The 25,469-nt window shown below is 42.0% G+C and overlaps 4 protein-coding genes and 1 non-coding gene across 6 annotated transcripts in view; 4 read left to right on the top strand and 1 right to left on the bottom strand.

Annotated features, from left to right (window-relative positions):
* The window catches only part of mthfd1l (methylenetetrahydrofolate dehydrogenase (NADP+ dependent) 1 like), a 34,072-nt gene extending 22,862 nt beyond the window's left edge, over positions 1-11,210 (bottom strand). For both annotated transcript variants that reach the window (XM_070849208.1, XM_070849207.1), the window contains exons 1-17: positions 10,865-11,210; positions 9,882-9,966; positions 9,565-9,615; positions 9,407-9,460; positions 8,476-8,600; positions 7,740-7,840; positions 7,294-7,430; positions 6,616-6,724; positions 6,453-6,520; positions 6,250-6,347; positions 4,849-5,022; positions 4,394-4,530; positions 3,813-3,859; positions 3,073-3,180; positions 2,857-2,931; positions 2,151-2,253; positions 955-1,031 (exon numbers count right to left, since the gene is read on the bottom strand). In XM_070849208.1, coding sequence (XP_070705309.1) covers positions 955-1,031; positions 2,151-2,253; positions 2,857-2,931; positions 3,073-3,180; positions 3,813-3,859; positions 4,394-4,530; positions 4,849-5,022; positions 6,250-6,347; positions 6,453-6,520; positions 6,616-6,724; positions 7,294-7,430; positions 7,740-7,840; positions 8,476-8,600; positions 9,407-9,460; positions 9,565-9,615; positions 9,882-9,966; positions 10,865-11,100 — 1,785 coding nt within the window. In that variant the 5' untranslated portion in view covers positions 11,101-11,210. The remainder of the gene's footprint in view (positions 1-954; positions 1,032-2,150; positions 2,254-2,856; positions 2,932-3,072; positions 3,181-3,812; positions 3,860-4,393; positions 4,531-4,848; positions 5,023-6,249; positions 6,348-6,452; positions 6,521-6,615; positions 6,725-7,293; positions 7,431-7,739; positions 7,841-8,475; positions 8,601-9,406; positions 9,461-9,564; positions 9,616-9,881; positions 9,967-10,864) is intronic.
* Positions 11,211-14,077: 2,867 nt separating this feature from the next.
* Positions 14,078-15,772, top strand: stx11b.1 (syntaxin 11b, tandem duplicate 1). The gene has a single exon (XM_070849662.1). The coding sequence runs from the start codon at positions 14,078-14,080 to the stop codon at positions 14,972-14,974; it is 897 nt and encodes a 298-aa protein (XP_070705763.1). The 3' UTR covers positions 14,975-15,772.
* Positions 15,773-16,535: 763 nt separating this feature from the next.
* Positions 16,536-18,449, top strand: LOC139218171 (syntaxin-11-like). The gene is made up of 2 exons (XM_070849730.1): positions 16,536-16,643; positions 17,439-18,449. The coding sequence occupies exon 2, from the start codon at positions 17,444-17,446 to the stop codon at positions 18,344-18,346; it is 903 nt and encodes a 300-aa protein (XP_070705831.1). The 5' UTR covers positions 16,536-16,643; positions 17,439-17,443; the 3' UTR covers positions 18,347-18,449.
* A 1,728-nt stretch (positions 18,450-20,177) lies between these two features.
* Positions 20,178-20,260, top strand: trnal-uaa (transfer RNA leucine (anticodon UAA)). The gene has a single exon. It is a non-coding gene; the product is annotated as a tRNA-Leu (tRNA).
* A 2,725-nt stretch (positions 20,261-22,985) lies between these two features.
* utrn (utrophin) overlaps positions 22,986-25,469 on the top strand; it is a 174,787-nt gene continuing 172,303 nt past the window's right edge. Inside the window, exons 1-2 of the mRNA XM_070849703.1 lie at positions 22,986-23,377; positions 25,281-25,421. Coding sequence (XP_070705804.1) covers positions 25,349-25,421 — 73 coding nt within the window. The 5' untranslated portion in view covers positions 22,986-23,377; positions 25,281-25,348. The remainder of the gene's footprint in view (positions 23,378-25,280; positions 25,422-25,469) is intronic.

The following is a 25,469-nucleotide window of genomic DNA, read 5'->3' as shown; positions in this document are numbered from 1 at the left end:
AATCACAAGCTTTATCACATTGGGAAGAGAAATGGAGTCTTATAAACATGGTCTAGGTTTGAAGTAATGACCTTGGGGGGAAAAAATGTAACTACGAACATGTTCACAGAGAAAAAACGAGAGAAAATGAGTGAATGGGAGATCACCTCAGGGAAGAGTATGGAAAACCAAACTAGCCTCCATTCCACATCACAAAAAAACAAAACCTAACTTAAACCACATCAATCCACCAAGGAACACAACATTTCTATCCCCACTCCCAGTGAGAATACCCTGAGGGGCTATAGTGTGTCCAGCTCTGGAGGAAGGTAGAGGACAGAGGTATGAAAGGGAAACAGAATGGATGAACTGATGGCTGTAAGTGTAAGCATATGCTGAACTGGCTCAGAGGCTTTTCCAGGTATGTGTGTGTGTGTGTGTGTGTGTATATGGGTGGATCATTTTTCTACTTCTTTAAACATTTGCCTGCACTTAGGCCTGCTTGCTTCCCATTGAGGTGAAGTGTTTATTTGCAGGATTTTGTTTAGCTGTCATTACTTCAGATATATGAGTGAAATACACCTGGGCTTTATCGTTGACTTGGAGGGAATAGAGGGGATTTTTTCGATCAGTGTGCATGGGACCGTTTTTATACACCCTCAGTTTTACTGTATGAATACCTAAAAATGCACTCATCTCGTACCACCTTACTACTACAAGCCTCTTCAATGAAAACACTGCAGTAACATCACTATTTGTTATACTTTGAGAATGAATGACAGGATATTTGGAATGAACAGGAATGCAACATATTAGGAGGATGCCTCAGTCCAAAACCAATACTACAGAAGCATTCACATTCTGGTTATCAAAAAAAAAAAAAAAAAAAAAACACACAAACCAAACTGATGGATTAAAAATATTTTAGAGGAACATTATAAAATCAGATGAATCAAGGCTATAGATGCTGCATACCTCTCTGATCTGTCCTTTCTCAGTGCTTGCCTGTCCTACAGTGATCTTCCTCAGGAAGCGGTCATTCGTGTCAACAACTGAAAAACAAAGACAAAAAGACAAAATTTCAGATAAAATCTACTACTCTGAGCGTGGAAGCTGGCACATCAATGATCGGCAAGACACATAAATAAAAATAGCTTGAAAGTTATAATACAACTAGAACCTCAGACACCAAAAATATTTGTGTCTTTACAGCCTGAACCTGACAGAGTGTAAAAATCAATTTCCACACGTTCTTAAATAAGACTTAAATGTACATCCACAGGCTTGTACACACAAACACACATAAACCTGAGAACTGAGTAGCAAATTCCTCATATAGCATGACCACTTTCAGTGTCGGTCTTCTTGTCAAAGTTTCTTCACTCCGCACTCTGTTCTCTGATAATGTGGCTAGGCATTGGTTGCTCTGTGGCTATACTGTTGTTACAATCAGTCAGAAAATCACATTAGTCAAACATTATCCTCATGCTGGTTTGATGGAACGAAAGGGAAAGTGGAAAAACCTGGTGTGCATTTCATGAACAGAGACACACAGTCACACCCACATAACATTAGGTGGTAAATCTGTTTTTAATCGCCAGGGTTCGTCTTTTAAGAGTGCCCTCTGGAGCCACTGGAGTAAATACCACATCAGTCATAGCAGCACCCGGCTGGTTGGTCTCACTGACAACTTTAAACCAACACAGCTTCCACTGAGGTAGCGGTTCCCACGCCTACCACATGCACTTTTATTATCCTGTGACTTATGACTGCAGCACTTTTACACTTAACTATATGTGTTAATTCAGTGTGATAACAAGGGCCAGTAAGGGTTGTTTTAGCCACTTTTCATTGACAAGAATACCACCACACTGCAGTTAATACTCATTTTAGAGTTTGGAAAATCCATTCCTATTGAAGATTGCATGTGATATTGTTTAGTCGTGGCGTAATAAAAGAAGTTATGGACCATGGGTCTGTCAAAACTTCTTTCATGTAAAATTAGATTTGCATGATAGTAATGATATTGGTTTTAAATCGCGGACGTGTCTCTGTGCCCACAGAAAATCATACTGGATGTTGTGTGACAATGTCGACCACCATTTCACTGGTATTAGAAGATTGCAAACAGAAATAGTGTACAGAATGAATTCCTATACTTCTAGAGATACCTCTCTGCCAGGTGATCTTGGTAGGGTCGAGGTCAAGGCGAGCAAACGTGCCGACTTCCTGAGGTGTGAGAGATGCAGGATCTGTTTTATTGATCCCTAGATGCTGGAATCGACAAAAGGTAAAAAAAAAGAAGATTAGAGCATCAGTGTTTTTGAGAATTGATGCTAAAATACAATTTGGTACAGCCATTTCTTAGATATTTTCATTTCATTTTAAACTTAAGTCGTGGTACTTTTCTTGTTGTGTTGTGGGTGTGTTCACTGGGAGTGCTCTGTTTAAAAATCACACACACAACTCTTTATCTCACACTTTATCCATTAAGACCAATAAATATTTTATAGTCCTTTTAACTTCTCATCCCAGAGACTTCTATGCATCAGGACAGACAAACATTGAGTTGACTTATGCTCAAACTTCTCCCCATCTCCGTACCATCTGTTAAGACTTGATATTAGGCATTCTTCATCAACAATTTATAAAACGGTGTCAGTTGAGGACGCATAAACAGATCAGGAGTTTCATGAGGTATAAACAAATGTTTGGAGAGGAGGACATGATGGAGGGAAGGAGGTTGTTTTTTTAAGAGAGGCTCACTGAGGCCCCCTAGAGGACAAAATTGTATTAAAAAGCTCAACACAACAATTATTTTTCACTGGTGATGGCTGGTGGCATTAGTGATTCTGGCACTGCAGTGTTTGGACTTACTTGTAGCCTGGAGATTTGGATGGGTGAAAATCTTCTGACTCCGTTCACTGAAGGGACCAGTCTATTGAACAGAGCCTTGGAAGGATAAGACAAAATGTCAATGATGTTTTAAATCAGTCAGTAAATCTAGTCATTAAACTAGCATCCAGGTCAAAACAACAGTTTGTTGGTGATGTAAGAATAAGTTATCACTGAGTGACATCATCACAAGGTCACCTTGTCCAATTGCGTCGCCTCGTGGAGCATCCTGGCATCGATGGCTGCTGCCACCAGATTATTGGCTGCTGTGATGGCATGAATGTCACCAGTCAGATGGAGGTTGAACTGAAGGGCAAAACAAAAAAATTGAGGAAGAGCAAACAGAGATCAAAAGAGAGACGAGGGGATTGGACGAAATAAATCAGAGCACTGTTGCGGTAATGTTGTCACATTGTGGACTTGGATGGCCCCTGAGGAAATAAATCCTCTAACTATGGGGGTTCTGGATTGTATTGGTATGACATGATAAATGGGGCTTCAAACAAAGTCATATTCTCACGGTTGTGACTTTGTCCCCTACGTCTTTAAAAATATTATGACACATACTCTCTCTGTTTGGCATGAGCCCTTCGATTTAAAGAAACAAAACATTGTGAGAGGTGAGGAGGAGGAGCAATAAAAGGAAAAGGCTGAAAAAAGCTGGTGTGTTGGTATGGGAAAAGGAGGTTGTCTTATTGAAGTCTATGTGTCCAGAGATTCAAAGCCAGTCTCCTTCACTCTTCCTTCATTCACCCCTCCCTCTCTGCTTTAGCCTTTGGTCAAAGCCAATATTATGCCTCAGCTCCAGGGGTTGTGTGTGTGTGTGTGTGTGTGTATTCATAGGTTTTTGTGCAAACTAGTGAGCCTCTGGATGCCTTTAGTCTTTGAAGCCTGTGCTAGTCCAGCTAGGGAGCACCGAGAGCATCTGTGTGTCTTACCTCCTCCATGGGGATGACCTGGGCATATCCCCCTCCTGCAGCTCCCCCTAGGGCCACAGAAGAGGTAGCACAGTCAGAGGCAGACAAACAGGACATGGACACACAAAGGAGGAATGCTGAGTGGTGGACTCTGGGTGAACTACTCCACCCCAGGACAAAATGTAGCAGGGTATGAGATGCTAGCACCACGCTGACATAGATAGTTTATCACACAGTTACTTGATACATTCCTAACTGCTGGTTTGGGCATCCAAATCCCACTCTATGTATTCAATAGGAAAACAGAATTAAGAGTTTCATACCAAAATAAAATCCACCATTTAAAACAGTTGGAAATCATTTGTGAAATGAAAGCAAACCTCCTTAAAGAATGTAACTGAGGCCGTTATTTATTTCAATAGTATTCTTAAAATAGAGTTTTAGAGAGAACAGTTCATTTTGGAATAATTAGGTTCAAAATATGATAATTATATTGGATTACGATATAGTCAAGTTAGAGAGATCAGAAAGCTGAAAGCATGCGTTTCATACAGGATGTGTCATAAACACTTAGCATAAAAACCTTAAAGTTAATTGCCGACCTTTAACCCCAAAGGTGGGTCCCTGGGAAGGCTGCCGGAGACAGGCGAAGGAGTTGAGCTTAAGGTGGGCAGACAGGGCCTGGACGAGGCCGATGGTCACTGTGCTTTTACCTTCGCCAAGCGGCGTGGGAGTTATGCTAGACATACAGAAAATAAAGAACATGAATTTCACGTTTTTGGCGTGCATAATGTGACTTAATTTATGTACATTAATGCCATAATCACATTCAGTCTATAGCCAAACAACTTATACAAATAAACTGCAAACCTTCATTCAGAAAAAAATGCAAACAATGTCCTAAATGACCTTTAAGGTAATGCCATAATGGAGGCCGGGACTGAATGATTGTTTGACCTTGTTCCCTTGCTGAGGACCAGCAAGGCTTTTTACTTTTCCATCACAGATTTAAACATCAAGGGATTATATTTTCAGATGATCAGTAAATCACACTCACCCTGCAACCAGTACATATTTCCCATCAGGCTGTGTTTTGAGGCGGTCTAACAGGGAAAGTCGGACCTTAGCTTTGCTCCTTCCGTAGGCTTCAAGTTCCTCTGGCAGCAAACCAATCTCCTCAGCCAGCTGGTCCACTGGCTTGGGTGTCTGTGCTCTGGAAATTTCTATATCGCTGACAGACACAGAAACATGACAAATCATTCAGATACATTTAATTCTAAATCCTTAAATATATGGGCAAAGTGTCACACTCAACATTGATATTCAAGTGTGGTGTTGGGGCAACATTTAGAACAGAACTTGGGCCTCATCACGCAGGCTTACATGGCAGCCGGAAGAGAGCCTCCTTCCGGTGTCTATGCTCACTCCACGAGAGCAGTATCCTCCTCCGTGGCTCTCCTTAGTGGTATGGCGGTGGAGGACATATGCACGGCGGCTTCTTGGGCCTCACCGTGCCCTTTTATTCGGTTTGTAATTCGCGCAACACGTCTGAGTCTCTGACTCATTCTGTGTTGAACGTGCTTGGTGACCAGCAGAGCTCCACCGGCTCTGCTCGTTTTACCTACACTCGTTTTACCTACACTACCTACACTAGGCCGTGCTGCCTGGCTCTCTGACTCTTCACTTGTTTGTTCGGGCCTGAGGACTGTCACAGTGCGTGACGATCGTCCTGGTCGGCCCTTTTTCAACACAAGCTTGTGTGAGGGATTTGTGTGGTCGCACGAGCGCACGTCCACTCAGCCAGTGGCTGAGCGAGATTGTACCTGTACCTTGTACCTGCTCTGCTTCCGTTCTCGGACTTTTAGTTACAATACGTAACTATCGTCCTGCCCTCTCACAGCAGCAGGTGCTTTTGAGTACAGAAGAGGAATGTTCATTTCACCCTGCTGTCTTATCAGGATTCAGTACAGGGTGGAATCAGGGAAGAGTGATCTTCCCTGTGTTGGTGTTCTGGTTGTGTTAGTGCTTATGGACTCCAGTGAGCCAGTGGGGCATTGACTACATCCAGCTTCGCCCTTTATCCCAATAGCGACAGCTCTTAAAGGGCGAAGCCTATACGAAATAGAACGTTGGTTACCTTTTGTAACCCTAGATTCTATGAGTATAGGCGTAGCCCTTTAAGCTGTAGGCCCCACTGCTCAGTCAGCTGAAGAAAAAGCTGCATATTAGGGAGCAGAGGTCAGGTCGCACAGGTATTATATACCCAAGGTGCGGACCTGAAAGGGCCAATGCTGGGGCATAAGGGCGCGAAAGAAATCTTCAGTACTGCGCACGCGCGAGGGGATAAACCCAATAGCAACAGCTCTTAAAGGGCTACGCCTATACTCATAGAATCTAGGGTTACAAAAGGTAACCAACGTTACATTCCTAGTAGTCGTTAACAGATAGTAGTCTATACCTTGGTACAGGGGTCAGGGGCTGCAGTTTGAGGCTGCGTAGACACCAGGGTCGATACTGCTGCTCCTGGATCCACCGACCGCAACTACGCACCACATTCTAGTGGACAAGAAGGAAAGACAGAGAGAGCAAAGTGAAAATCACTGAAGACAATGTTAAGAAAGCAAATGAGGCAATAACATAGACTCTAACAAAGAGACACACCTGTGTTCTGTAAGCTGCTGTGAGGTATCCTAACCCACAATTAGAGGACATCTCAGCGGCATGTTCATCTGAAACAGAGGTTGATAAATAGACATGTTGAGTAAAGAGTAAGAGCTTTAAAAACCTGTTATTGTGATGACTATCACAATATATTCAACAATACCCATCTCTGTGGGCTGACAGCGGATGACAGCAGCCCCTGGTCTAACCCATGTGGGAGGGACATCCAAGTTCCCTGCACCTAACAGGACCACAGCATCAGCCTGCATCACCTAGGAAATAAGGAAGAAGGAAGAAATTAGACATGAAGAATTTAAAAGAGAGGAAAGTATTTAAAAAAAGGAAAGGGATAAAACAAGAAATAAAGTGAAGAAGAGTTTAGAAGAATGAAGAGTGTAGAAGAGATGCGTCTTATGTCTTCTGTGTGATGACAGAACTTTCATGACGAATCAACAAGAAAAACCTCTCCATAAAAATGTGTCTGATCTGGCAAACACTGCAGATCTTTGAATCAGCACAAGGGTTTGCTCTGTTACAACTGATCACATTTCTAGATGTTGCATTTTAAAAAGCAGAGAGTGACTCCACGTGGTTGGCCACTGAAACTGCACATGCACAACTGCTGCAACGTAAAGTATGTGAACAGGAGAAAGGCTTTGCAGTTAAAGCAATATTTTTTTTAATGAATTATACATTATATATATTAAAAAAAAAAAAAAACCTGTCAACCTCACAGCAAACATCAAAGTCTACTGGGATTAAAACTTTTTTAGGAATACATTTTGGGTAAAAAAGTAAATCAGAAAAGGAAATAAATAATGAGACAAACATCCAAACACACCTGTCTCTGTAGGCTCTTAGAGCTCCAGTGACTCTTGAGAACCACCATCCCATTTCTTTCAATCAGGCACTGCAAGGCGACCCCCAGTGGTCCTTCTCCTCCGACCAGCAACACAATTTTCCCCTCCAAAGGAGCATCTGTAGAAATGTTTATTATGCACACAGGGACAGTGTTACAGCTGGGTAAACACAGCTGCATCTAATAAAGTCAGTAAGTAGAATCTGATGTGCAACAATAACACTGACTATCAATGTTTGCAACTATTGTAGGTTACTATAATGAAACTCATTAACTCTGTAAGCACTGTTACAGCAACATGCATATGTTAGTATAGCTTGGGCTTTATTCTTCGTTATTTCGACAATTTTCACGAGCTACAGCACAGCCTCATTATTCAGTAGCTTCTGAACTGAACTCAGGACCGATTTCCACCCCCAAAAACTCACCATGTTTCTCCAGCAGATCGAGGACAGCGCTGGCAATGGGTGGCACAAAGCCTTTGCTCAGATCGCCTCGTACCAGACGGCCAATATTCAAATCTGATATCCTATAACAAGACACAAATGGGTGAAAATATAAATAATTCTTAAAAAAAAAAAGAGGCACACATAATTTATGAGTTACTGGTAAAGCTGACAGCTGGTGAGTAGTATAGTTCAGCTTATTAGTTTTTCGTTATTGGACTTAGATCTATATCTATTAGATCTTGGATTCATTTGTTGTTTTTTTTTTAAATCAGTCATTAGCTTGTTGCAGTAAGCCTAGAACATCATACACATCAGTTTCTTCATTGGACAACCTTTACAAGTTTTTTTTTTTGGACATTTTCTTTACATATTTTGTCCTCAATTGAACTTTTCCATTTGTGATGATTATGAAGGTTGCCTTGCTAATTTTCTCATTCATTTGCCTGCTGAAGGCACACACTCTACATTTACACAGTCTTAATTCTGTGCAGCCCTTTCTGATTTGGATCAATTTGACATACCATGTGAGTAAATGCATTTATCTCTGCTGGGACAGAGAAGCACGCACAACTGATACCCGGCTGACTGCTACATAAAAATGTCTACTGCTTACACATGAACTTTTAATAGCATGTGCTATTTGGAAGATATATGCTTGTCACTGTTATGTCTCTCTTTGAATGAGGGTACTGGAGTTTTTGTTTTTTTTTTTTACCCGTCTACATCCTTCTCAGGTTGGAGTGTGTTCAGCACTCGACTGGTGAGGGAAGCTGGGGGGAGGTGGAGGTAAACTCCATGCACCCTGGGGTCCTCATTCAGCTTCAACATCTCCTCTACAATCTACACACACACACACAAAGATAAAACACACACACAAACAGAAATGAGAATTGTTGCGGGAAAAGAATAAAAAAAATTTACAAGCCATGGTTGCAATAGTGGAAATGTGTTAAACTATTAATATCACACAAGCTGGTATGAGTGCTGTCTCTATGTGGTCTACAGAAAACCCTAACCATCACACCTAAAGGGTAAAGTACCATTGATCTTTTGAGAATAAGATGCTGATTGAGAACAAGGGAAAGGGTGGAAAAACAAACACACCTTCAAATTAAAAACAGGTCAGTGCTACTGGCTGAGAAAAAGAAAAAAAAAAATACATAGTAATCCCTGAGGAGAAAGAAAAGAGAGGATAGGAGAGGGGGACGTTGTTAAAAGAGAGGAGAGACGTGTTAAAGTAGGGCAGTAGATCAGTCGAGAGTCCTTTTAGCCAGGGATTGTAATGTAAATCATCCACCATTAGCTGAAATGCCTGAAGTATTCCCAGGGCTTCCTACTTTCTATATGGATCAAGAGTTCACTTCTGTTTGGGCACAGCTGGCGGGCTGCTTCCCGCTCCCAGTTACATAATGTGAAAGAAATGAATTGAACCAAAGAGGTGACTAAGTCAATTAGGAAATCCCACATTTGTCATGTAACAACAGATATACCATGACTTCCAGTTGAGTCAAGTTTTAATCAAATAAAAGCTCATGTGAGGCTGCTCAGACAAACAGCCAGAGAAATGGTTCATCATGCACTAACTTGCTAAACAGGGAGAGTTTCCTGGTTGGAATTAACCAAACATGTGAGTCGACTTCACTTACTTCATCTTCAGTGCTCTCCTTTGCCAGACAAATCTGAGTGATGTTTAAGCCAATCTGTGGACGTGCAGACAAGGAGAGGTTTGAAACAGTTTGAATTACTATGTGGATTTGTGAAAAAGACAACATTCACATAGAGGAACAGCAAGAAATAAAATTACCATTTCTGCCATTTTCTTGTTGATCTCCAACAAACTGTCATCTTCACCTGCCTTTGAGATAAAAAAAAAAAAGCACACTGAGAAAAACACTGATATTCATAATTACACACAAACCTTGAATGTCTTCAGTAAGAACAGATAACCTTTAGGTCAAAAGGTAAACTGAGGCCAAGCAGGTTTCATGTCTCTACTAACAAACTTTTTGTTGCAAGGTTGGAAGGCAACCTTCCACAAAATTGTAACTTGTAGATGTCTTTACATAGTCTACAATAAGAAATACAAATCATACGTAGTGCTTCTGCTTTCGCGTACAATACCTGCAAAATGGCTAACAGGGGTTGAATTGCTGGGTTTCTTCTCTGCAGTGCCACCATTGCCTCCTTGGTGCCCTGAACCACTTCCCTGTGTGAGAGAATAGACTGGTTAGCAATATTCATTCATCCATTTAGGGCAGCACATTGGGCTTTAAAAGTCATACATTAGACCAAAGACGCCCTCACTCATTAACATTTTGGAAAACATGCATCTAGATATAATCTAGAACTGCTAATTCTGCATGTGTTGGAAAAACTTACTGCCACATTAGGCTGTTCCACCCTGTGGAGCCCATACAAGCAAGAATTCCACTAAATGTATCATTATGACAGTGATTTGAGCAGATTTTCTGCATGTGACCACATTTCCCACCAGACTGAGCATGCAGCAGTGTGTGGGAGGGGCCACTGTGTTAACGTATACAGTTAACCCACTGACCCATATGGAGGCCAAACATGTAAACATTAACATGATCTCGCCATCTCGGATCAATCAGAAGCACTATATTCAACCCGATGGTCCATAATGATAGAATAAATATTTTAAAATTATGATTTAAACTGTAAAATCTCAATCACAAAGAAAAACGTGTAGGAAACAATGCAAACACACACACACATTTACAGTGATGTTACACGTCAGGTAGTTACAGTGATACGGTTCAGCACCCAGTCACCCTCATGTGTTTCTGTCTCTGCTCCGTGAGGATTAAGCTGCATTGAGACGGTGTGTTTGGCAACAACAGACCAAAGTTACATCAGCTGGCTGGAGTCCCTCTCCTCTTATCGGAAACACGTGCTGAATTGGCGGCGAGCCAACAGTAGAAACGCCGGTGAGACAGGAAATAGTGACCCCTGTTTATCTCCACACCAACTCTGACTGACACCGCTGCACCGTCACTTATTGTCGGCCAAAAATAACACAGAATCACCGGTAATTCAGCAAAATGTGGTCACATATGCTTCAACGCGCCTTTCTGTCTTACCTCAAAGAACTGTCCCATTCAAACCGAGCATCCTTTGGGGGCTGTTTGCCGAAGCTGACGGCTAGTTTCGGGTTGGTACCGCCGCTGATGGCGCCGCTGGATGTCCGGAGGATCAGCCGGCTGTTGGCAGCACCAACCGGCAGGCACCTCCGCGACCAGCCGCCGACCCCGGCTCCTGGTCGGGCTGGATGTATCCGGAGGCTGCCGCAAGCACTACGAATTACAGACAACTTCATGGCTGTTTCTTTTAGGGTTTTTTTTTTAGCTGAGGCTTGAAGGCTTCTCCCCTCTTTATTTCTCCTGCGGTGGTTTGAACCTCCGGAGGAACAAGAAGAAAGTTGAGGAGGCTGCTGGGTCCTGATGGAGGCACGCTGTCTTCACGGACCGTCGGAAACTACAGTGATCAGTACACATGAACAGCAGCCTGAATGTGAAAGACGCTTTACAAGCCTTTTAAAAGCTCTGTGCCGTTTGGGGCGTGGACAACGTGGATGTAACACATTGTTCAGCAATATTTTGATAATGTAATCATTTCAATATAAATTACAGAAAGCAAAGAAAATTTCGTCTTGTTAAAAAGCAAACCAAACAAGAACATATCCAACATTATGACATAGTCAACATTTTATTAACAATATAAAAAAAAATAATTCAAATAAACACGTGCATCATTTGTACAAACATTTTGAAAGGGTGTGGATGTGTTATTTAAAATAATTAAACATTAAAAATCACTTTAATAGCAAAGTCTCCTCTACGACGGCAGACAACACATGGAACCTCTTTTGAAAGTTACTTATTTCCGAGGTATCCCTGAACGCAGCAGCCTCACAAGAGGAGAGATCCTCGCGGTAACGAGCACGCGCGTTCACGTGCTCTATTGACACAGAAAGAGGGGAGGTGGTCAGCTCAGGACACGTGGGTTCACATAATATGATCACATCTAATTAGGACTATGACCTGATATTTGCACATTCCTGCATGAGATAATATGTGCATGGCAAAGACATGGCAGAGACAGAGACACTGCAGCCAGGACGCCAATATGTCAAATGAGGTTATCAGGTCTTGACAGTGACCATCTCAGATCTGTAATCAAAGTGGAATCAGCAGTGGACCTGGCACCCAGGGATCAAGGGGAGGGTAAGGGTTTGGGGTTAAGGGTTGGAGGCCTGTGTGTTACTGCTCAGTCCAGATAAGATCACCTGGGACTCGGATGTTGTTCTGCATCAGCTCTGATAGCGACTTCATTGTAACATTTGTGAAGTTGTAAAGTTTAAGAAAACACATTAAACCAAAGTGGTCATGGATTTGGTTTCAAGGCTGATTTTGAAACGTGGTTTTATACAGCAGCTGTTTTGCCAGTGAGTAAACACAGAGACGTTATTCTGGTACTACAACAAAAAAGGCTTGTTACAGTCACGCAAGTGTATTCAGTCTGGTAATTCCACATGTCTGGCCAGTGTAACTGTGTGATCTAATCAAACACGTGTATTTCATAGTGAATATGAGGTTAGTAAAGCCTCAATGGTCCCTCTCTCTCTCACACAAGTGAGTGCATGTGAAAGTCATTTGGGCGTGGTTGGGAAAATCTTTCACGTCATTTCACCTCAGCACGAGTTTGGATCTGTCGGCAGCATGTCTGTCAGGTATCATTCCATCACTGCATCAAAACGCACAAACACTTCCACAACTAAGGCTGTTTAAATGATGTCACCAGTGTGATACATACTCCAGAGACCCCATAAAACGCACATATCCAAAGATGTTTCCAACAATTCCGATTTATTCTAAACGGGATTAGAGGCCTGCCACTTCAGATTGGCTCTAACTTGTTTTATACACAGCAGCTGCTCACTCCTCGTCCTGTCCAATTGACGCTCCTGTCATGTAGCGTCACAGCAGAGGCCAAACCGACCGGGCTTCATTCCTGCAGTCACATCATTACAGCCACACGGCGTGGCGCAATCCGTCTCCCTAACAAAGACACAGTTGAATACCAGTTCTGGGTCCCAAGATAGCAGCATTACGCATGCAGGGCCCTTTGTTTCTCTCGCAGTCCGCAGCAGTCGACCTCAGACCTGGATGAGGATGGTGCTGTGGCACAGGCCACCTTTCACTACAGGCCAGAGCGTGAAATCACAGGAGATCAGAGCAAAGCAGGTAAGCAGCTCTCCTTCTTACAATCCTACAGCCCTACATGAAGTTAAAGGAAGAACTTTATCCCAGACAACGGTAGATATTGTAGGGAATGGTGACACTACACAGTGAGTGATGGAGTCTAATTTAAAATGTGCGTGAGATTTATGTGATGGTACTCGTTCAGGTAGTTTCCTGTGGTCCATACATAACATGCTAAATAAAAAATATATCCATATAATACATAAAAAAATGAATAGATTTTACTGTTTAGCATTTGTACTTCAAATTCACCTCATAAAGCCCCAACAATACAGTATGTCACATGTTACCATTAAACTTTTTTCACCATGAATCTGAGCAGTTGCAGATCATATAATAATGATAATAATAATAATAATGATTCCTGCTATTAAATCAGTATTGACTGATACTGATTTCCAGCCTGAGCTCATGAGTCAATATTGGTATTGATAATAATTAAGTTCAATATTCGACAACAACATAAGGCAGGAGTTACGGACGTTTTGGGACTTTTGGTCGTGGAGCCTCTGAAATGCTTTATAATGATGTCACTGGCCTCCAAGGTGTGTTTTATTTTAGAGTGTTTTAGAGAGATCTAAGATGTTCCTGTATCTGATGCACAGTATCTGCTGAATCTGATGCTCCAGTTAGATCAAAAGTCAAGCTGAAAGTCTGGAGAAAGACGTCAGACAGATCACAAGTTAAAAGAACTAGTTTTGTGAGGAGCAACACCTTTGACTATTCTTTTGGGAACCTGTTAGGCCAGTGCTGGGTGGGTTAGAGCTGAAGGAAGAAGGGAAAGGCTTTTAAACAGGAACGACAGCTTAAACGAGACACCAGATGGGTTTAAACTTGTGTCCCTTTTACCTTTTGTTTTATCAGGCCATGTATGGTGAAAAGTTCATTTCCATGTGCTGTGAATCTAAAGATTTGTTGTTGTTCTTTGCCCTTTCAGGACAGCCTTACCGATGTGTGTTAGAGGAGCAAAGTTAACCAGACAGGGAAAGTCATCTTGACATCTGTAACCTTCACTTGTTCTCCAGCCCAACCATGAGGGACAGACTGAGCCACCTGCAGGAAATGTCCAGCAGCTATGTGGAGCCAATGGAGTATGCAGAGTCCACCATCTCCGAGTCCTTCAGCAACGTGGACCTGGAGGAGGAGCTGCCCCACGAAGCAGTCGTTTTCGACAACAGCCCAGCTCTGGTGGAGATCTTCTCCCAGTCACAAGATATTCACAAAGAGATCCAGCTCATCCGCCTGGACGTCAAAAGGCTCCGCGAGCAGAACTCTCGCATGCTCCAGGGCGTCACCACCATGAGCACTATCAAAAGGGACTCTAATGCCATTGGTGCTGATATAAAGGCTCGTGCTGAGGGTGTGCTAGCATGTCTGCAGGACATGGATGGCACAGCCCACAAGCTAGAAGAGACACATGGCTCAAATTCTGCAATCACACGTATCGCCAGAACCCAATACGCTTGCCTCAGCAATGGTTTCCGCGACGCCATGTTTGACTATAATGACGCTGAGATGAGCCACCGGGGGAACTGTAAAGCCCAGATCCAGAGGCAAATGGAGATAGTGGGACGTGAGGTGACCGGAGAGGAGGTGGAGGAGATGATCGAGACAGGCCAGTGGAACATCTTTACTGACAACATCGTCAGCGAGGGTAAAACGGCTCGATCGGCTCTGTCCCAGATCGAGAAGCGTCACCAAGAGTTGTTGGACCTGGAGACCCGTATCAATGGCATCCATGAGATCTTCCTGGACATTGCCCTGGTGGTGGAGGAGCAGGGCCCCATGCTGACCTCCATCCAAACCAACATTCAGAAAACAGACGAAGGCATACAGGACGCCCTCGTCAAACTTGGCAAGGCCAAACGTCATGACAAGAACAATCCTTTTAAGAAGATGTTTTGCGGTTGTTTCCCATGCTACAAATAATGACTGTAGAGTACAGAGATGGGCAGAGGGGTGGCAAATTAGGCAATGTGCTGACCAGACAAAGTCTCTTCAGGACATTAAACATATTCTGTAGGTTTCATTAGTACACTGTTCTTATTGTTTGAAAACTATATTTAGGTAATCCATTGATATCTACAATGTTTGGGACAGGTATCTCAAATCAGAGTGAATTCCCCCATGATTGAGGTGTGATGCAGACCTAAAACAAATAGTGCTTGAAAATATTTGTCATGTTTTAAAAGTCTAATGAATTTCCACATGGGAAGGATTTAGCAAAAGGCACAATGTAACTACTGTCTGAAATATTTTTTTTAAATTGCACATTATTTCAAAGACGGCATGTGCTGGGCATGCTGCCTGACGCATTGATTCCTGGTGAAAACTGCCCTAATAGTAAACTTTAAAGAAATGTTATTATGTGCTATTATTAAGTTCAGTCAAACAATTATTAGTGTCTGACCCAAGTCATTGAGGTCAATAAATGTCAGTGCACATGTAGAATTGACTGTCCTGATATACGGCTGAAGGAAAATGTTTTACAAGTTTAAAAGTTGAGTTGGTCTTCATTATACAGTATGAAGTTCTTGGGGTGATAGTAACCAGCCATTCTGTACTGACCACATTGCACAAAAACAATCCCCCATTATTTTCTCATTTACAGTGTGGCAGTGGTTTTAATAGGATTTATTGTCACAGTATTGTGTAGATTATGTGTAATCTTACTTTTCATTGCCGTTTTATGACATGTTTGAACCGCTTTATGTTGTCTGCTTTTCTTCTGTGCTGTCATGTATATTACATAAAGAGTTATATTAAAACCGACATGAGTGACGTTCATCATTGTTTGAACATGAAATCTACATCAACACATTTCTCACTTCAAGCTCTCATGGGCCCTACTAAAAATGTTGGACTCAACTGCTATAACATAATAGTGTTTCCCAATCCTACTCCGAGGTCCTCACTGTCCTGCCTGTTTTAGACATTTCCTGGCTCCAACACACCTGATTCAAATGAATGGGTTGTTGTCAGGCTTCTGCAGGACTTGATGGTGAGTCGATAATTTGAATCAGGTGTGTTGGAGCAGGGACACATCAAAAAACATGCAGGGCAGTGGGCCTCCAGGACCAGGTTTAATCCCTGAAATGTTACTCTGGTAGGTACTCAGTCCAGCCCTGGACCTCCTGAATTATCCAGGGTCTACCTCTTCCTCATGGCACCCCAGATACACACACCCACACACAGGTGTCATCACTTCATAAACATAAGGCACTGCATTAATCCAGTGGTGCACAGTTGGATCGTCCAGTTCATTTCCTCAGATTCCCTCAGCAAATTAACTCTCGTCCTGGATGCATTATTTGACAAGAATGTTGTCTTACTTAATCAGCTGAGTCCCCTGCTTCCTGATGTGCTAAGACACTGAACCAGAAAGAATGCATCTTCCTTCAAGGAAGTATTGTTGCAGTGGGAAGGCCCATGTCTGTGGCCCGGCAGCCACATTGCACGCTTAACACACAGCAGACAGACAACTTCCTCCGTCAGAATAAAAAGATGTTTCCCTGGTGCTTTAGACCAAATAAATCAGCGTGAGACACGTCGAAGGGATTTACTTGCTTTCTCATTTTGTGGGAACCAGTCACAAGAGGTAAGACACTTTGACTCAATAGCTGAATGGTATTTCATTAATTTCTAGCAGATGCACCTGAAGACAAGTGAATTATTTGTGAGCCTTAATTGGTGCTTCACTCCCCAAACATCTTGGTTCAATCTCCATGAGTAATATTCAATTGCTATAATCTTCATTGTTTTCCTCTAAAACAATTGTGATTATTTACCATTATAGTATGAGGAAATGGATTTTCTCTGTACAGGCTGACCGTATTAAAGAATCAGTGGCAGAGATTAAGGCAAGCACAAGAATTCCAAAAGTTTTACACTTAAACATATCGTGAAACGCTATCTTTTGCCATAATGCTTCAAAGGAAATGTCGGTTTTTCAGTAAGATAGTGTCTTCCTTGTTCCTGGTTTAAATGAAGACATTCCAGTGAGCTTTTGAGCTGTCACTGCTGTTGTTCAGCTTTTGTTGCACAGAAAGAAAACCTACTGCAGAAAAACGGACCCGTCATTGTGTGTATCAGTTGCTGTATAATACGGACATGCAGTATTTGGGTAGCTTTGGGTAGGTGGTGTATTTTCCCCGGGTACATTAACTACCTACATGGACAGGCTGTCACCATATCACTCAATGTTTAATGTAAAATCTTCTACTTTTTATGTGGAGTGCTGTTTTACATCACTATGAGGGGGGTTCTCTACAAATCAACATCGAGAATGCATGTGATACTAACTTTGAATTTTAAATCTTATTCATTTGATCATCAGACCAAAGTCTAGAGATGAGCAGGATAACCAACATCTTGTTTTCTCCTGGTCTCTCAGGCAGAATGCGGGACATGCTGGAGAGGCTGCAGACCATTAGTGAGGAACAGGAGGACAACGAGTCAGAATTTTATGGTTCTGAGTATGACGTCGACAAGGGGACTCTGTCTCAACAGGCGGTGGTGTTTGACAACTCCTCAACAATTGACAACATCCTGAGTGAGGCCCACTCCTTACGCAAAGACATTTCTTTGCTACACTTAGAGGTAGAGCGTCTGAGCATCCACAATGAACGCTTTGGCACCTCTGTGCGGCGCCTCACCCTACTCAAAAAGGACTCTGACTCCATCGCCAGGGGGATCCAGCAACGCGGGGAGGGTCTGTACACCCGCCTTCAGGCCCTGGGTAAGGAGAGCAGCCAGCTGCAGGAGAAAGAAGATCCCAACTCTGCGGTTAGTCGCATTGCACGAGCTCAGTATGACACACTGACCCGTGCTTTCCATGCTGCCATGAATGACTACAATAAGGCAGAGGAGATGCAGAGGAGTGTATGTCGTGGGAGGATCCAGAGGCAGGCCTCCATAATGGGGACAGAGATCACTGATGAGCAGCTGGATGTGATGGTGGACAAAGGTGGTGAGGGATGGGCCGAGCTGTCCCAGAGCCTGCAGACCCAAGGCGGACACTCTTCCCGCTGGGCGCTGTGCGAGATCAAAGGCAGACACAAGGAGCTGGTGGAGCTGGAGGCCAGGCTGAAGAAGATCCATGAACTGTTCCTCCAGATGGCCATGCTGGTGGAGGAGCAGGGATCCATGCTCAATAACATTGAGGCTAATGTGCGCACTACTCAGGAATATGTCGAAAAAATCAACGTTCATATCAAGAAGGCCCTACATTATAAAAGGAAAAACCCTTTTCGACAATGTTGCCCCTGTCTGTCCTGTTGGAGACACAACCAAAGCGTTTAGGTCTGATTTTGGCTTGATGCAATTTTATGGATGATTTGAAATAAACATTTACAATTGTTAAAACAAATAATGATGAAATATATGATGGTTATGGACAGCTAAAAATAAATGTTAAACTGAATATAACATTTGTCCAATGTTTATAAAATCTGTCTAAAATTTGATTTGGAGTAAAATAATGGCTTCTGTTATTTGGCTCAATCAATCCAATTATTGGAGTGTGTGCATGAGAGAAGTATATATTTCAAAAAGGGTGTTGTCTTTAAGTTGAAACAGCAGGTCACTGATGACAAAAGAGCCAGTCTGGCTTAAAATCTTAAACTGACGCAGTTGGCGATGGAGGATGGCAATTAAAGGCTGAACAAGCATTGTTACCAATAGTGAGCGTACAGTAAGTTTTAACACCAGTGTTAAAAGTCAGAAATGACGTTACACAGCCAACCAAAGAATGGGGAAATGAGAAAGATCAGCAGGCTCTTCCATATTTGTCTTTGAGTGAGACAAGCTGTGAAAACCTTTGACTGGAAAGGAGACGTGTCATATGATGCCATGACGTAAGTGGAACTGTTTTCTGAGTGTAAAATAAGAGTTGTAGCCTTTAGCTACTCAGCCTTAATGAGATGGAATGTCAGACTGAGTGATCCCAGACAAGACCTAATTATGGGTCCAGTTACAGGGTGAATAAATTCAGTAATTTATGTCGCATAATTCTTAGTTTGTTAATGGAAAATGAATCAGAGGAACTGTAGCGTAGCCATATTTGACCGCCTTGGGCAAAAATTCTCTTTACACCCTTTTATTTTCATCTTGGTGCAGTGGGTGTACAATATTCCTGGTATATTACAAGGCCCCAGGTTTGTTGTGTGGTACTTTTATTAAGATCAAATGAACTTAAAATATGCAGCTCACTATCAGCTGAAGTATTAAAGGCCCTAAACCTTAGATTTAGACAGACACAGGATTTAAGATCAGGTAATACGCAACACCCACATTAATGGCCACATCACATCACTTTATATTGTGCGTTTGTGGTGTATATTATCTTCTATATCATTCACTAACATTTTGTGATCAGTGATCATTTGAAAAACTGACTGCCACAAAGTAAACTTTTTATTTGACAATAAACACAGATTAAATGACAAAAGAAAAGTTTTTTAACAATAAGGAATCCATCCATTTATTATGAAGACTGGAGTTTCCCAGGAACAAGTACTGAAATATTTGTTGTGTACACAAACACACAAGCTGTCCTGCTCCCATCAGACAGGCGCAAGCTGTACTTTCACGTCAACTCTCCTACCGAACTTCTCCTGCTTAAAGTGGTGAATTGCTCATAAGCCTCCTTCCCTTGTCGCCGGCGTCCAGTGTTTGTGCTCAGCGTGTGGCAGAGACAGTGAACCGTAAGGCAGAGTACAGTGTAGAAACGGCGCCGAGCTGGAAGGCTGCTGTAATGTTAACTCTTGCTAGCACATGCTAACGTTATTAGCTTCTAGTTCTAGTTAACCTAGCTAGATAGCTAACTTTGCAGTGGTAACGATAATTACGTCCGCAAACCAGAAAGCTGGCATTTGTATTCCTGGTATTATTTTATAACGTAAACACAGATGAAGCTGTGGCGATAGTTTGTATAAGCCGCGTTGACAAGAATGACATTAGCAAGGTAGCTGTTAGCTAGCGGCTAACACAGCGCTAGCATAGCATAGTTGATATGGAGCTGTTGGATTGATCACTTGTATTGCAATAGTTATTTGAAGTTTCAAACCTGTGAAATGTAATCCGTGTTGCTGTGAGTTTATCGATAACAAAAGTGGCGGAATGCGGTGTATACACCAGGATGGCCGAGTGGTTAAGGCGTTGGACTTAAGATCCAATGGACATATGTCCGCGTGGGTTCGAACCCCACTCCTGGTAGAACATTTTAATGGCGCCCCTGTCTGCAGCTCAGCTCCCTTCTGCAAACATAAATCCGTCTTCCGACAGAGACGAGCCACAGCTTTAAAACTGTAGGTCCTCAATCAAGATCTTGGTGCTGCACAGCAGGAAGGCGTGACGCTGTAGACATTTGTACGTCATAACTGGAGACAAGAAATACCTGTATTTTTTACATAGCAAAAGCTTATATTAGCTTATAGTATCCTTACAAAAGCGACAACACTTAATGGAAATCACAGCGTATTCGTTCAGATATTGTATGTATTCGTTCTGTACAGTGATCTACTAATGTAATGTACATTTTTGTTGTTTTTTGGACGATTAATTGCAGAAATTCTCTAAATTGACTAATCAAGATTGGCAGCAACTTAGTAAGTTAAATGTTGAGGTGAAATCCTTTGATGAAACTGAATCAATGAAACTGAAAATCCCCCAAAAGGGGATTAACAAAGTAACTGATATAAATCCAGACCAGCAGATATTATGTAGTGTGTAACAACAGTTAAGATATTGTTTTACAGTCCAAGCCCACCTCCTGCTGGCTAAAACTAAATATCCACATGTTTGGCATATTTGGTGAATTAATATCAGTTAGGATAATGGTGGGGAACATGTTTATGAATGTGTGAATATCTCGTTTTATTTGTTTCCTTTGAGTAAATGTGCCCTTTTTTTAAAAGAACTTTAGCAGTAGTTGCACCATTGGGGCAGAAGAGGGCACTCAAAGGCCTTCTTGTAGTCTCTGGGATGGAGTCCAGCTCAGGCCCACTGAAGGCCCACACACCCTCACCCCTATAATTTCACTGCAAGGGCGATGCCTGTGTAGGATTGATGGATACCCAGTCATGTGCAGCTGCCCTCAGGAAAAGCTTCACAGGAAATAACTTTTCTAAAGTAGTATTCAAAAGTTTGTTGCACAAGTGTAGACGGAAAATAAGCCTTTTGAATCTTTATTGACCCCGCAGTAGATTACTATGTTAAAGGCAGTGTTGCCCTGATACATGAGATTTCCAAATTTTCCACATTAATCCGTGTATTATTATAGTAAACCATATGTAAACCATAGGTGAGCATTTCTACCTGGCCCTGGCCCCCTGCATACTCACTACCAAATAAATATGCTGTCACTTGATCGGTGTTCGAGGCCTAAGAGAGTGCTAGTTTGTGAAATTGAGCTTCTTCTTTGAGCTGTGTGAGGAAGCATCCACAAAAGAGCCCTGACAACTGAGAAGAGGGAGGGAGAAGGATGGAGGCTCACAATGGAAGATCAACATCTCTGCATCCCCAAAGCCTCAGAGACTCTCTCCAATGGGCCTTAATCTATTATTCAGTCCCCGCAGGTACTAGAAAAGTTGTTTCTTTTCAGGCCAACACATCATTCAGTATAATTCAGTATAACAAAATGAAACCTGACACGAGGAAATGGCAGAAGGGTTTGTGGTAATGATCTTTTATTTGTTATTAATATTGTTACTTTTTCTAACATTACTTTTTTAGCTCTAAATTTTACTTACCTCCTTTTTAAATGTGTTGTCACATTTTAACTCTCAGATGGTCTGCTCTGTTTTTGTTTCAACAAAGTTTATTATTACAGAGTGAAATGTTATATGTTTTGAATGCATTAATTCTAAAATAACGGAAATTAGATGAGAGTCAAGTTCCTTTGCTAAATAATGATTTACATAGAAATACATGATCAGCCAATAAAATTATTCATTGCAATATATTATATCACCTAATAGTGTACTAGTGAACTAGTTTAACTCTGTCATGAGCTGCCACATTTATTCCATTCTTATATCTAATAATAATCCAATAATAAAGCACACTGGGCTGTACAATAAAATACAGATACAATACATTTTGGAACATTTTGGAAGATCTGTCATAATGATACTTGAGTTTAGGATGTGAATACTTTTTTCCACCACTTTTCATCATTGTAATTAATACAGTGATGTGTCACATGACCCATACTGTAGATTTCAATAAAACAAAGATCAAATGGCTTTGTGTAAACAGACCTTGGTGCCTTTATGTGGAAAACTTTCGGCCTGGTAAACATTCCCGTTATTATCCCACAGTTAAAGTTTTTCGTGCAGCTTTGTGTTTCCAGTGGGAATCACTGGTTTGGTGGGTGTTACGTCACGTGACGCCCACCGCGCCATGTTTCCATCTCGGCGTCAGGAAAACTTTTACAGCCAGAGGGGAAGAGCCCAAGACCAGCGTCAAGCTGCGCAGAGTCACCTCCCGGTTTCCGGTCAAAACCTTCAAAATAAACCTAAGTTACTCGGCATTTGTGGTCTAGCTTCCTCACTTGATGACTGCCATGAGTGAAGGGGGAATCAGTAGCAAATCATAATATCACTGATGTGGTTTCACTCCTAATTCACGTTATGAAGTTTATTTAAAATGGCAAACATGCAATAACAAAAGGGTTAAGGAAATGTTTATGTCTACCTCCTAAATGTGAGCCTTTCAGTACATTATTAAGACGATACATTATTCAAAAATTGCACAATTATCACTTAAAGCAACGAGAGTGACTGAAATTGCCTGCCGGTATGACATTTTAGAGATTTTCTGCACTGAACCGCGTTTAGATACTTTTACTTTGAAGGATATGTTGCAGCATTTCCGGTGTGTTCAGCTAACTCCGTCGAGCTTAACGTCGGTGTGAGCAGCAGGGAGAAAGAGTGGAGTAAGCAACAGGAACAAAGTTGTGGGACCTGAGTCCACAGCACCGCGGCGTCCACCCGTGAAATGTAATAATCATCTCTGCGTCTCCAAGAGACTGTCCGCCGTGTGCTCCCCTGACGACGGTAGATGTGCTTTGCGCTGCAAAAAGGCGTTTTTTTAAGGGGTAGCCCATTGTGGAGGCTGGATGCGCTTGAGGACGGTCCTCCTTAGTTAGCTAGTTAACGTTAGTTAAGAAGAGTGCGCCGTGCCTCGTAGAAAATGCCTTAAGCTAATTGGGTTTATGTACTTTTTAAAACTTTTCCCAATACATTTAGCGTTAAGTTGTCCACCCTCACTCTACACGTTTTGGACTTGTTTGGAGGGAGCTCGTCTCCTGACTCCTCGGTGACAGCAGAGGTGAGTGTGTGTGTGTATGTGTTTGTATGTATATGTGTGTGTGAGTGAGTGTGTGTGTGTATATGTGTCTGTCTGTCTGTGTGTGTGTGTGTGTGTCCAACCTGCTACGTTAATGTTAACCACCCATCTCCATATAAACGTAAACACTGGTGAATGTGAAGTTCAAAGGCAGACTGGTGGTGAGGCTGAAGCACTAAAGTGAGCCTGCAGACCACCGCCGCTCTCATTAACCTGAAGTCTTTAACATGAGCTAACTAGCTGCTGCTGGAACTACACTGCGACCAGTTTTGAGATTTCTTGACGAAAACTCACCAGGCTCCACAAACCGCAGTCATACCTAAGAGATAAAACATTAACTACGACGAGGCCATCAAAGATTCACAGTTTCAAAGTCCATTCATGTGTTTTGTAGCTCCATCATTGTGCTTTTTATATCAGGAATGTAGCTTAACACGACCTAGGAGTGTTTTAGATGCACTGAGCATTGACACTATTGTTCTAATTCACTAAATTCACAGCTCAGATTAAACTGGCTGATTGTGTCCAAACTACTGCGTTTCACAGAGAGAGGAACCGAAATTGTAAGGAAACCAGCTAGATAGATGGGGCTGTCTTTTCCATGAGTTTACTGTTGTTATTTTTGGGTCTTGCATCACCCCCTCAAGAACTGTAACTCACCAAGTGCTGCTCGATAAAACTGCACTTAAACTCCTTTCATGGTAAAAGCAAGTTATTTTGGGAGTGAACACTGTTGGGTTTATAACAAAAGGATAGCCTGGATTACAACAGACCACTTGCACATGCATTAACCTTACAATAAAAAGCAGGTTTCAAAAGCTGCAACATGACTCAGAAAAACCTGAGGAGCTGCAGCACCAACTGAACTGTTCACTAGGTCAAGTTGAATGTTTGGAGATTCTGATGGTTATTGTTTCATGTTTGGAGCTTTAACAGCTTCAAAGCTGTAGATGCCAAACATTGCTACTTGCATTAAATTTTTAGCACATGACAAGTCATTCAAATATTAGTGTAATTCATTTAATCACCCTAGAGGAAACTCTCATAACTTTCATCACTTAACAAGAAATCACAGTCCAGGATTTCCTGCCTTGGAGTATGGTTGTGGTTTTGTTAACAGTTGGGTCATAAAAACTTAACTGATCTAACGAAAAGCATTACTTTGTTGCATGATGATAAACGTTAGTCACTGCAAGCACCCTGCCATCTCACATAATACCATCAGATACCTCTGAAATCACTGTCAGCTTCTGAAATTGACTGGTTTGCCAGGAGCTGGTGATTAAGGGAAAATCTACTCATTATGGTTAGAAAGTGGATTTATAGAAATCTTACTACTTATACAGTGGAAAAAATGTGGTAGTTCAACAGAAGTGAACATTAGACATTAACTCGACTGGCCAAAAACCAATTTCATCTCTACTTAATGACTTGTGGATGTTTCAAACTCTGAAATTATTTGCTTTTTTGTCCCTGAGCATTACAAAAATCTAAAACATGATTGACCATTATTACAGCCTCAGTTACTCTTCCAGGAGTTGTTTTACACTTAAATCCGTACCCAGATTGTCAGCCTCAGGCCATGGTGTGAAACCAGCTTGTCTTTTCCCCAAAAGTGTAAAGCAGACATCGAGGTGAAGTCTCAAACAGCTGTTAGTGTTTTAACGACCTACGGAGTTCCTCATGAAGTGCCAGATCCTCCTGCGTGCTATGTGACCATGTTTTAAGGTTTTGTGTGTAACTCTGGTGCACGTGACATCTCCGTTCTCCAGGCCTCCCTCTGAGATTATTTCCACTGCTTTAAGTCACATTATGGGAGAAAAAAGTGAGAGCTGAGCAATTGTTGAAGTAAAAAATGAAGTTTAAGCTTTCTTCTCACCTACAGGTGCAGAAAGAGGGCTGGTGCTGTATCACGACATTTCATCTAATAAAGCTTTGAATTTATCGGCTACCATGGCATCACACGGTGACATCGTAGAGGGAGCTGCCAATGAAGAGTTCAACGACATCATCAAGTGGAGATCAGGTATTTTTCTCATAGTTTTGGCCTTTAGTGAGACTGCTGTCTGAAGGC

The sequence above is a fragment of the Pempheris klunzingeri genome, chromosome 18 (assembly GCF_042242105.1).
Source record: "Pempheris klunzingeri isolate RE-2024b chromosome 18, fPemKlu1.hap1, whole genome shotgun sequence".
Classification (NCBI taxonomy): Eukaryota; Metazoa; Chordata; class Actinopteri; order Acropomatiformes; family Pempheridae; genus Pempheris; species Pempheris klunzingeri.
This window is presented reverse-complemented; position numbering and strand designations above follow the sequence as displayed.